This window comes from Saimiri boliviensis (genome assembly GCF_048565385.1).
Source record: "Saimiri boliviensis isolate mSaiBol1 chromosome 19 unlocalized genomic scaffold, mSaiBol1.pri SUPER_19_unloc_1, whole genome shotgun sequence".
NCBI classification, from domain to species: domain Eukaryota; kingdom Metazoa; phylum Chordata; class Mammalia; order Primates; family Cebidae; genus Saimiri; species Saimiri boliviensis.
Window position 1 is genome coordinate 1,862,982 of NW_027412502.1, and position 12,407 is coordinate 1,875,388.

The window sequence follows — 12,407 nt, forward strand, 5'->3', positions numbered from 1 at the left end:
CTCATGTCAGCTGGAGATGAACATGGATATAAAGCATCATCCTGACAAACATCTGCTGTTTGAGAGTTTGAGTCTATAGGGAAGGATCATTGGTCCCAGCCAGGTCTTAACATCCATTGGTTTTTCTGTCCTTAGTGTGATTGATAGACTCCATAATAGTGGACAATCATGTCATCTACTTTAAGGAGTTATTTATCAATAAATTTAGTTACAAACTGTGAAATAGTTGAGATGCCCTGAACTATGAGCCACAAAGAGTAGGACAACTAATAAGCAAAATTAGGACTTAATAACATTTCCTGAAAACAGCAACCTTTTCATATTGGAACGTATGCACAAAATACAGATTGGGTTTTATTTGAAATTCCAATATGATTTCAGTCATAAAATTTAGGAACAGATTATTCCATTGCTTTAATATTTCTGTGAGCTTTTAAAAATGTTATCTTGTTAAATCTTTATAACAATCTAGTGAAATAAGACAACAAAGTTCTTATTTTGTAGAAGATGACATTGAGCCCAAGAGGAGCAACTTGTCCAAGAACAAATAGCTGTTCATTATGCAGCTAGGACTTATGCAGAGTTGGTACACATTATGTCAGACTAATGCGAGTTAACTTACTGGGTCATAGTGCCCTTGATTTCTGACTATTTCACTTTACTCTTTTTCTTGTTTATGATAAGTTTGTAGAATGTACACATAGGTGGATGGAATAATATTGTTAAGTTCTGATATTCTGATATTGTTTGAATTACTCTAAGCATTTCACATTTGGTAAGTATTTTTTTATCTCAGTATTAAAAGTCTTTTTATTTATCACATTTTTATACACAGAATTTGCCAATTACTTTCGGACTACAAAGAAAAACAGAAGTCAAAAAAGTTTTCTGAAAACAGCAATCCAGGTAAGACTTCTGATAGTGAGTTACTTTAGGCCAGTTGTCACCAGGCTTTTTGGCACCAGGGACCGGTTTTGTGGAAGACAGTTATTCCATGGACTAGGGAAAGGTTGAGGTGGTTTCAGGATTATTCAATCACATTACATTTATTTTGCTACTTTATACTATTAATACATTGTAATATATAATGAAATAATTAGCAACTTACCGTAATGTAGAATCAGTGGGAGCTCTGAGCTTCTTTTCCTACAAATAGATGGTCTGATCTTGGGACAAAGGGCGACAGTGACAGATCATATGACATTAGATTCTCGTAAGCAGCACATGATCTAGATTCCTCATGTGGGCAGTTCACAACAAGGTTCATGCTTCAGTGAGGATCTAATGCTGTCCCTGATCTAACAGGAGGCAGAGCTCAGGCAGTAAGATGAGCCAGGGGTGTGGCTGTAAATACAAATGACACTTCCTTGGTTTGCCTCCTGCTCACTTCCTCCTGTGTAGTGAGGTTCTTAATAGGCCATGGACTGGTACCAATCTGTGAGGCACTGGTCAGGAAACCTATGCTTGTACCAGCAAGGTCTCACTATTGCTGACTTCCCTCCTCCTAATTTGAAATGAAAAGAGATATATTTACTTTGTTGGAACAAGATGTGTTCTTCTATCTGTGGGTTAATTGTCATGATAACAGTAATTTTGTTAGAACAAGATGCTCGGCTACCATTCATCAAAAGATTGTCATAATAAATATACAAATTGCCCAACTCTAGGCTCAGCAGATGATAATAAAAGTAGAAAATGTTTCACAATAACAAAAATGCTAGTATGCTACCTGGATGTGGACACCTAATACATTGTACAATCCAGATTGTATAAGGACACCTTTAATTTAGCCATCTATTTATCAGAGAGCTTTTGATAACAAGGAGACAAAGATGAAATTGATGTAATTTTGATCTTTAAGGTGCTCATAACACAATTGTCTCTATTTCATTTCTGTGCTTTTTCAACAGAATTGACAAAAAAAACATTTTTATTTATGTTTTAACTTGTCCGCTTAACAAATAACTATGAAATGTTTTTTAGATACATTTTTTTCTAATGCTACAGAACACAAATAAAAATACAAACAGAGAGGAGCTCATTATTATGATTATCATTTTTTATTATTTTGCTACTTTAATCAGGGCTTGCTGTGTGCTGGATGCCCACTGGAAACTTATAATTATGATTATTTATTATATTGATTATGTGCCAGACATAACTGATGAGGAATGAAAGCTTTTTGAATAAAGGTAGGTAGGATTGAAGGTAAGCATGCAGACTGAGTAGAATGTTTCAAGGTAAAGAAGCAGAAGAATGATGATTGGCAGAAGGAAGATGTAACAAGATTGTGTGTCTGCCGGAAGGAACTTCTAACACGATTCCCTCTGGGAGGAAGAGCAGCAAGTGCAGAAGACAAGATGCTTGAGTGAGCTTTGCAGGGTTTGTGAGCAGTTCACTTTTGCTAGTACCAAAAGTGTGAGATATGAGAGGTTGGGAGTGAGGTGAATACTCAGCTAAGGCAAGTTTATAATAGACTTTTTAATACTATAGAAACGAGTAGGTGTTCAGCCTTGGTCATCATGGTGGAACCCCATCTCTACTAAAAATACAAAAATTAGCCGAGTGTGGTAGCCAGCATGTGTAATCCCAGCTAATTGGGAGACTGAGGCACAAGAATCACTTGAACCTGGGAGCTAGAGGTTGCAGGGAGCTGTTGTGCCACTGCACACCAGCCTAGGCAAAAGGGTAAGACTTTATCTCCATAAATAAAGGAATGAATGAATGAATGAATGAATGAAATGAATAGCTCTTATCTGGTGGGCCATGGGCATTTTACCAGTAGAATGCTTTGGACTGCACATACTAGATGAGCAGTGGCTAAAACAGTAGGAATCAGAGTTGTTTGGGTTGTTCAGTGATATCCCAGGATCCCACTTGTCCCTCTTTCAGCTGTGTTGTTGGCAGTGTTTTATTATGTCTCCTTTCATAGTTGGCTAATCCGCAACAGCTCCAAACATCTTGTTCTCACAACACAACATCGCAAGGGCTGCTTTTCTTCACAGTGTCTTTTAAATGGGTAGAAAACTTAGAAGCATGCAAGGGGCTTCCTGTAACATTTCATTGGATGGGTCAAACCACATGCACATCCCAAAACCAGGCACTGGGAAAGCAGATACGTGATTAGCTTAGAATACTCATTTCTCTTTCTGAAGCTGAGGAGGGGAATTGGGATAATAAACATCCCAATAGACTTGTGTTTCTTAGGCAAGAAAGAATAAGGAAAGGCTATTGGTAGGGAGCCAGCAGTGTTTGCTGCAGAGACTCATTGGAGAAATTTGAGTAAGGGAGTCACAAGATTAAATTTGAGTATTAAGGCATTCTGGTTATGGTGTAAAAGTGGTTAGCAAACTTTTCTTGTAAAGGATGAGGTGGGAAATATTTTAGACTATGTGGTCTCTGTTGTGTCTAGTTAACCCTGCTGTTGTAGTGTGAAAACCACCACGGATAACATGTAAGCAAATAGGCATGACTGAGATCCAAGAAAACTTTATTTACAAAGCCATAAGGCAGACTGGATTTGGCCTGTGGCCTGTAGTTTGCTGACCCCTCATAAAGGATTGATGGAAGGTAACCATGTAAAGAAACCAGGAGACAAAGGAAGCTTTTGCAGTAGTAGTCAGCTATAGTTTCCTTGTCACACATCCTTGAACTAGTGTCAATGTAGTGAGAGGTTTTCACCCATGCATGGTGAAAAAAAAGAAACTTAGGAATCTTAGTTTCTCATTTAAAAATGTTGGCCTTTTTTTGTGGTATTATGTCTTTTTCATTGTTTTGCTTAAGTTTTTTTTATGTAAGAAATAACATTAATAGTTGGCCATTTTTATTTAAATAAAAGCCATTTTCTAAATGTTTATGTCCCAAATGGCAGTGGGACTATAAAGCAGAGACAGAAGAGAGGTATAGTTAATATGATTTAGTGATAATCGAATAAGAAAAGTTTGGGGGATAGAGAGAAAGCTCAGATGATGCACTGGTTTCCAGATTGTACCCTAGCATTTAACCTGGACATGCGGAAGGAATAGGAAATTTTCTGGTGAATACAGAAGAGTAAACAGTAGCAGGAATGACTGATTTTTTTCTATGCATATTTAATGGAATATTCATACAGGGTATTTTGAGTAGGTATTTGGATAATCAGCATTTATAACTTGCATCCTACTAGTTTGACTCTTAATAATAAGAATTGTCAAAGATCCAAAGTTGATGATAATTGTCAAAGATCCAAAGTTGATGATAAATGTCCATGTGTATCATCATCAATGACTGAAAGTCAGCATCCACAGAATTGGGACAGATGAACTTAATAGATAAAGATGAATGTCGGAGTTGTGTTTCTCTTAGGGACTGACACTCTATTACCTGTGGGACTCACAGCTGCCAGGAAAGAAAGAGAGCAAGAAGCCTATTAAAGAAGCCAGCAGATTCAGTCCTGGAGTGCCCTGCTTGGCTTCATGTCTTAGTTCTGACTTGTAACAAATTATTTTCTGTAAAATGTGCTTTGTGTTTTTCCCCTCTTGCAGCATGTGAACAAACAGAATCCCTTTAGTAGGGCATTTTTGTATTCTTTCTTGAAACAAAGCAACATGTAAATAACAAAAGGAAGAAAGTAAGAGAAAGAGTATTTTTTGTATAGGCTAGCATTTAACATAAACTTGGGAGTGAGTACCAGGATTATACTTAGAATTTAGGGACGGGATGGGAAAACTAGTTAGAAATCTATATTTAATATAAACATTTCAGTACATTGGGTAAAACTTTTATGAAAATACATCAAAGGATCTTTGATCCACTAAACCAGGAGCTGGCCAGATTTTTCTGCAAAGACTCAGTTAGTAAATATTTTTGGCTTTGTGGGCTATATACATTTATTTTTTTGAGACAGGGTCTCACTCTGTCTCCCAGGCTGGAGTGCAATTGCATGATCATGGCTGACTGCAGTCTTGACTTTCTGGGCTCTAGTGATCCTCCCATCTCAGCCTCTCTACTAGCTGGGACCACAGGTGTGCAACATCACAGCCAGCTAATGGACTCTACGGACTATAAAGTGAATAAGCATGGCTGTGCTCCAAAATACTTTACTTAGAAAAACAGGCAGTGGGCTGGATTTGGCCCACAAGTGCTAATTTGCTGATCCTTGTGCTAAAAGGAAGGTGCTGCTAATGCAGTGAATCTGATTGGTAAAAGTGCTCTGCATGTGTGGCATTCTTCTTCCTTTGAAATAAGGATATATTTAAGTAGTCACCTCACCACATTTTTCAACAGTAACTTCATATAATTTTTAACATTTCATTTATAAAATATGATTTTTTTCTGCTTTTCTTCTATTTTATTCCTGTTAATAGCATTCAGTATTTTTCTGTGATTATTACTTTGTATATTTGATGAGTATCAACTATCCTAGAATTGGATGATTTTTATCAAGCAAGAAATACTCTCTTTGAAACTTTTAGTATTCCTTGGTCTTTATGTGTAAGCATGAATATGATAACCAGCTTTTGTAATTTAGAAATGTTCAAGGGGTCTTTTAGTTCTATAATTTTAAGAATTTAATACCTCAGTCTAGGATTTTTTAACACTATAAGTGTATAATTTTTATAACCTTTAAAATATATCATTGCTATATAAAATTTGAAAACTACTGTTTCTTGCCTATCACATTTCCATGACTGACTCCCAATTATGATCTCTTTCAAAGAACTATCTACACTCATGAACTCAGATTTTCTTTCCATTCAGTCTTGATCTCATGCCAGTAAGTCTTCAAATTCAATGCTCCTCAAGGTTATTGTTCTCAAGGTTATCACTTAACGTTTCTCTGTAATAAATCTAGGGATTTTTTCTGACACCTCATTTTATGTAATCTGGCAGCAATATTAAACCAAATGGAGGGCATCTCCTCCCTAATAGCATCTTCAATTAGCCCGCTGAAGGACCTCACTCCCTCAGGCCTCCTGCCTTTCTAGTCGTTTTGTCATGGTCTGTTTACTTGCTTCTCAACTTTCTCCTTTTGCACATTGTTGTTTCCTAGGGCTCAGTCCTCAATCTTTTCTCGTTACTTTTTTTTCTTTTTTTTGAAATGGAGTCTTGCTCTGTCACCTAGGCTGGAGTTCAGTGGTGCAGTCTTGGCTCATTACAACCTCCGCCTCCTGGGTTCAAGTGATTCTTCTGCCCCAGCCTTCTGAGTAGCTGGGATTACAGGTGCATGCCAGCATGCCAAGCTAATTTTTGTATTTTTAGTAGGGACAGGGTTTCCCCATGTTGGCCAGGCTGGTATCAACCTCCTGAATTCAGGTGATCTGCCTGCCTTGGTCTCACAAAGTGTTGGGATTTCAGCCACTAGCCACCGTGCCCGGCCCCTCGTGACTTTTTCTATTTTTTTTTTATTCTTTATTTTATTTTAGGTGCATATTATATCTGGCGTTTCTTCCCATGTTAGCCCTTCCCACCTTCCCCCCTCCACTGTCTCTCCCCTACCCCTCCCAACTGCCCCCAGTGTGTGATGTTCCTCTCCCTGAGTCCATGTGTTCTTGTTGTTCAACACCCACCTATGAGTGAGAACATACGGTGTTTGCCTTTCTGTTCTTGTGTCAGTTTGTTGAGATGTTGGTTTCCAGATTCATCCAAGTCTCTACAAAGGACACGAACTCATCATTTTTTATGAGTGTGTAGTATTCCATGGTGTATATGTACCATATTTTCTTTGTCCAGTCTATCATTGATGGGCATTTGGGTTGGTTCCAGGTCTTTGCTATTGTACACAGGCTGCTATCAACATATGTGTGCATGTGTCTTTATAGTAGAACAATTTATAGTTCTTTGGGTATATACCCAATAGTGGGATTGCTTGGTCAAATGGAATTTCTATTCCTAGATCCTTGAGAAATTTCCACACTGTCTTCCACAATGGCTGAATTATTTTACACTCCCACCAACTGTGTAAGAGTATTCCTATTTCTCCACATCGTTTCCAGCATCTGTTGTCTCCGATTTTTTAAAGATCAACATTCTAACTGGCATGAGATGATATCTCAGTGTGGTTTTGATTTGCATTTCTCTAATGACCAGTGATGATGAGCATTTTTTCATATGTTTGTTGGCCTCAAATATGTCCTCTTTTGAAAAGTGTCTGTTCATATCCTTCTCCCACTTTGAATGGGGTTGTTTTTTTCTTGTATATCTGTTTTGGGTCTTTGTTGATTCTGGATATTAGCCCTTTGTCAGATGGGTAGATTGCAAACATTTTTTCCCATTCTCTTGATAGCTGATGCATGCAATGCTGGTTTCTTCTGCTGTACAGAAGCTCTGGAGTTTAATAAGATCCCATTTGTCTATCCTGGATTTTATTGCCATTGCTTTTGGTGTTTTAGTCATGAAATCCTTGCCTATGCCTATGTCCAGGATGGTTTTGCCTGTTTTCTTCTAGTGTTTTTATCATGTGAGGTTTTATGTTTAAATCTTTGATCCTTCTTGAGTTAGTTTTAGTGTAAGGTGACAAATAGGGGTCCAGTTTCTGCTTTCTGCACATTGCTAGCCAGTTTTCCCAACACCACTTATTAAACATGGAGTCCTTTCCCCGTTGTTGTTTTTGCCAGGTTTGTCAAAGACCGGATGGTTCTAGATGTGTGGTGCTTTAGATGTGTGTTCCGGGGTCTTTGTTCTGTTCCATTGGTTTATGTCTCTGTTTTGGTACCAGTGGCATGCTGTTTTGATTACTGTAGCCTCTATATAGTTTGAAGTCTGGCAGTGTGATGCCTCCAGCTTTGTTCTTTTTTCTCAGGATTGTTTTAGCTATGTGGGGTCTCTTGTGATTCCATATAAAGTTTAAAGTGGTTTTTTCCAGTTATGTGAAGAAGGTCATTGGAAGCTTGATGGGGATAGCAGTGAATCTATAGATTACTTTGGGCAGTATGACCATTTTGACCTATTGATTCTTCCTAACCGTGAGCATGGAATGTTTCTCCATCTGTTTGTCTCCTCTCTTATTTCGTTTGTTGTTCTCCTTGAAGAGGTCCTTTACATCCTTTATTAGTTATATTCCTAGGTATTTTATTCTCTTTGTAGTAATTGTGAATGGGAGTTCCTTCTTGATTTGGCTCTCTGTTTGCCTGTGATTGGTATATACGAATGCTTGTGATTTCTGCATATTATTTTGTATTCTGAGATTTTGTGGAAGTTGCTTATCAGTTTGAGAAGATTTTGGGCAGAGACGATGGGGACTTTTAGATATACAATCATGTCATCTACAAATAGAGACAGTTTGACTTCTTTCTTTCCTAATTGATTACACTTCATTTCTTTTTCTTGGTTGATTGCTTTGACTAGAACTTCCAATACTATGCTGAATAAGAGTGGTAATAGAGGGCATCCTTGTCTAGTGCCTGATTTCAAAGGGAATTCTTCCAGCTTTTGCCCATTCAGTATGATATTGGCTGTAGGTTTGTCATATATAGCTTTTATCATTTTGTGATACATTCTATCAATACCTAGTTTATTGAGAGTTTTGTTTTGTTTTGTTTTAAACATGAAGAGCTGTTGAATTTTGTCAAAGGCCTTCTCTGCATCTATTGAGAAAATTATGTGGTTTTTGTCTTTGGTTCTGTTTATGTGGTGGTTTACATTTATAGACTTGCATATGTTGAACCAGCCTTGCAGCCCCAGAGTGAAGCCTACTTGATCATGATGGAGAAGCTTTTTGATGTGCTGCTGCAATCCGTTTGACAGTATGTTATTGAAGATTTTAGCATCTGTGTTCATCATGGAGATTGGCCTGACCATTTTTTTTGTTTTGTTTTGAGTCTCTGCCGGGTTTTTGTATCAGGATGATGATGGTCTCATAAAATGATTGAGGAAGGATTCCTTCTTTGTATATTGTTTGGGTTAGTTTCAGAATGAATGGTCCTAGCTCCTCTTTGTATGTCTGGTAGAATTCAGCTGTGAACACCTCTGGGCCTGTACTGTTTTTGGTTGGTAGGCTATTAATTGCTGCCTCAACTTCAGCCCTTGTTATTGGTCTGTTCAAGGTTTCAACTTGTTCCTGGTTTAGGCTTGGGAGGTGTAAGTGTCCAGGAATTTATCCTTTTTTTCCAGGTTTACTGGTTTATGTGCATAGAAGTATTTGTAGTAATCTCTGATTGTAGTTTGAATTTCTGTAGAATTAGTGGTGATATCCCCTTTGTCAGTTTTTATTGCATCTATATGATTCTTTTCCCTTTTCTATTTAATTAACTCTGCTAGGAGTCTATTTTGTTGATCCTTTCAAAAAACCAGCTTCTGAGCAGAACGTATATTCTGTGGATTTGGGGTGGATATTTCTGTAGATGTCCATTAGGTCTGCTTGGTCCAGATCTGAGTTCAAGTCCTGGACATCCTTGTTAATTTTCTGTCTCGTTGATATGTCTGATATTAACAATGGAGTGTTAAAGTCTCCCACTATTACTGTGTGGGAGTCTAAGTCTCTTTGTAGGTCATTAAGAACTTGCTTTATTTACCTGGGTGCTACCCGGGTGTTCCTGTATTGTGTGTGTATATGTTTAGGATCATTAGGTCTTCTTGTTGCATTGATCCTTTTACCATTATGTAATGCCCTTCTTTGTGTCTTTTGATCTTTGTTGGTTTAAAGTCCATTTTATCAGAGACTAGGATTGCAGCTCCTGCTTTTTTTTTTTTTCCTCTCCATTTACTTGATATGTCTTCCTGCATCCCTTCATTTTTAGCCTACACATGTCCTTGCACATGAGATGGGCTTCCCAAATACAACACACAGATGGGTTTTGATTTTTTTTTTTTTTTTTTTTTTTTGAGATGGAGTCTTACTCTTGTTACCCAGGCTGGAGTGCAATGGCGCGATCTCGGCTCACCGCAACCTCCACCTCCTGAGTTCAGGCAATTCTCCTGCCTTAGCCTCCTGAGTAGCTGGGATTACAGGCGCGCGCCACCATGCCCAGCTAATTGTTTGTATTTTTAGCAGAGACGGGGTTTCACCATGTTGACCAGGATGGTCTCGATCTCTTGACCTCGTGATCCACCCACCTTGGCATCCCAAAGTGCTGGGATTGCAGGCTTGAGCCACCACACAGGGCCGCTTTTGACTTTTTATCCAATTTGGCAGTCTGTGTTTTTGATAGGGGCATTTAGTCCATTTACATTTAAGTTTAATACTGTTATGTGTGAATTTGATACTGCCATTTTGATGCTAGCTGCCTGTTTTGTCCTTTAGTTGACAAATTTTCTTCATTGTGTCGATGGTCTTTACCATTTGGTACATTTTTGGAGTGGCTGTTACTGATTGTTCCTTTCCTTGATTAGTGCTTCTTACAGGAGCTCTTGTAAGGCAGGCCTGGTGGTGAGAAAATCTCTCAGTAGTTGCTTGTTCATAAAGGATTTTCTTTCTCCTTCGAATGTGAAGCTTAATTTGGCTGGATATCATATTCTAGGTTGACAGTTCTTTTCTCTAAGGATGCTGACTATTGGCCCCCACTCTCTTCTCACTTGTAGAGTTTGTGTGGAGAGATCTGCTGTGAGTCTGGTGGGCTTCCCTTTGTCTCTTGTTGCCCTTAGCATTTTTTCCTTCATTTTAACACTGGTGAATCTGATGATTATGTGCCTTGAGGTTGCTCTTCTTTAGGTATATCTTTGTGGTGTTCTCTGTACTTTCTGGACTTCAATGGTGGCCTGCCTCACTAGGTTGGGGAAGTTCTCCTGGATAATATCCTGAAGAGTGTTTTCCAACTTGCATTCATTCTCTCTGTCACATTCACGTATGCTTATCAAACGTAGATTACGTCTTTTCACAGAATTCCATATTTCTTGGAGGCTTTGTTCATTTCTTTTCACCCTATTCTTGCCTTCTCATTTTATTTCATTGCGTTGATCTTCAATCTCTTATATTCTTTCTTCTGCTTGGTCCATTCAGCTATTAAGACTTGATGCTTCATGAAGTTGTTGTGCTGTTTTTCAGCTCCATCAAGTCATTTCTATTCTTCTCTAAGCTGTTTATTCTAGTCAGCATCTCATCTAACCTTTCATCTAAGTTCTTAATTTTTTTGCATTGGGTCAGCACATGTTCTTTTAGCTCTGAGAAGTTTGTTTTTACCCACTTTCTGAAACCTGTTCCTGTCAGTTCATCAGATTCATTCTCCACCTATCTTTGATCCCTAGCTGGTGAGGAGTTATAATCCCTTGAAGGAGGAGAGGCCTTCTGGTTTTTAGTGTTTTCTTCTTTTTTATGCTGGTTTCTTCCCCTCTTAGTGGCTTTATCTACCTGTGGTCTTTGTAGTTGGTGACTTTCAGGTGGGGTCTCTAAGTGGACATCCTTTTTGTTGATGTTGAAGCTATTTATTTCTGCTTCTTAGTTTTCCTTCTAACAGTCAGGCCCCTCTGCTGCAGAACCACTGGGGATCCACTCCAGATCTCACTCACCTCGGGATCGCCTGCAGGGGCTGCAGAACAGCCAGGGTTGCTGCTGGTTTCTCCCTCTACTGTCCTCATCCCAGAAGGGTACCCACCAGATGTTGGCCTGAGCTTTCCTTTATGAGGTGTCTTTTTGGGTATATGGGGCTCAGAGAGTTGCTTGAGGAGACAGTCTGTCCCTTATAAGAGCTTACGTGCTGTGCTGGGAGTTCTGTTGTTTTTTGCAGAGGTGCTGGGCTGATACATTTAAGTCTACTGCAGCTGAACTCATAACCTCCTGTTTTCCCAGGTGCTCTGTCCTAGAAAGGTCAGCTTTATTTATAAGTTCCTGTCATGCTGCTGCATTTTTTCATAGATGCCCGGTCCAGCACAGAGTAGTCTAGTCACAGTCTGTTAGCAGAGGTAATGCTGAGCTGCCACAGGCTCTGCCCATCTACTGCATGAACTGCATTGGTAGTGGCAGACTGCCTTAGTAGTGGGGGACGCCCTTCCCCCCACTGAGCTGGACCATCCTGGGTCAAGCTGCACTTATGGTGAAACTCCTAATACAGAGTGTTTCAGATTTCTTGTCTTGTGGGGGTGGTACCCATCAAGCCAGATCGTCTAGTTTCCTGTCTCAGCCCCCTCCCTTTCAGTTGAATCGGTGGCAACCTCGACCTCCTGGTTCACGTGTTTCTCCTACCTAAACCTTTTGAGTAGCTGGGATTACAGGTGCACAGCACTATACTTGGCTAATTTTTTAATTTTTAGTAGAGATGAGGTTTCCCTATGTTGGCCACACTTGTCTTGAACTTCTTTCCTCGTAATCCACCTGCTTCAGGAGCTGGGATTATAGGTGTGAGCCACTGCACACGGCCACATGTAGAAGTTTAGTGCTCCATACAACACTGAACATTACACTGTGCTGGGATTACATGTGTGAGCCACAGTACCCAGCCACATAGATTTTCTTATTTCTCTAAGAATCCTGATCGTAAATGAGTTCAGAGTTGTAT

At 39.1% G+C, this 12,407-nt stretch overlaps 1 protein-coding gene and 1 long non-coding RNA gene across 3 annotated transcripts in view; both read left to right on the top strand.

The window, feature by feature from the left end:
* LOC141583197 (uncharacterized) overlaps positions 1-12,407 on the top strand; it is a 776,849-nt gene that overhangs the window by 105,172 nt on the left and 659,270 nt on the right. The gene's annotated exons all lie outside the window — the stretch shown is intronic.
* The window catches only part of LOC141583203 (uncharacterized), a 92,318-nt gene that overhangs the window by 13,950 nt on the left and 65,961 nt on the right, over positions 1-12,407 (top strand). The window contains exon 6 of the mRNA XM_074392528.1: positions 836-906. Within this exon, the coding sequence (XP_074248629.1) occupies positions 836-906 (71 nt within the window). The remainder of the gene's footprint in view (positions 1-835; positions 907-12,407) is intronic.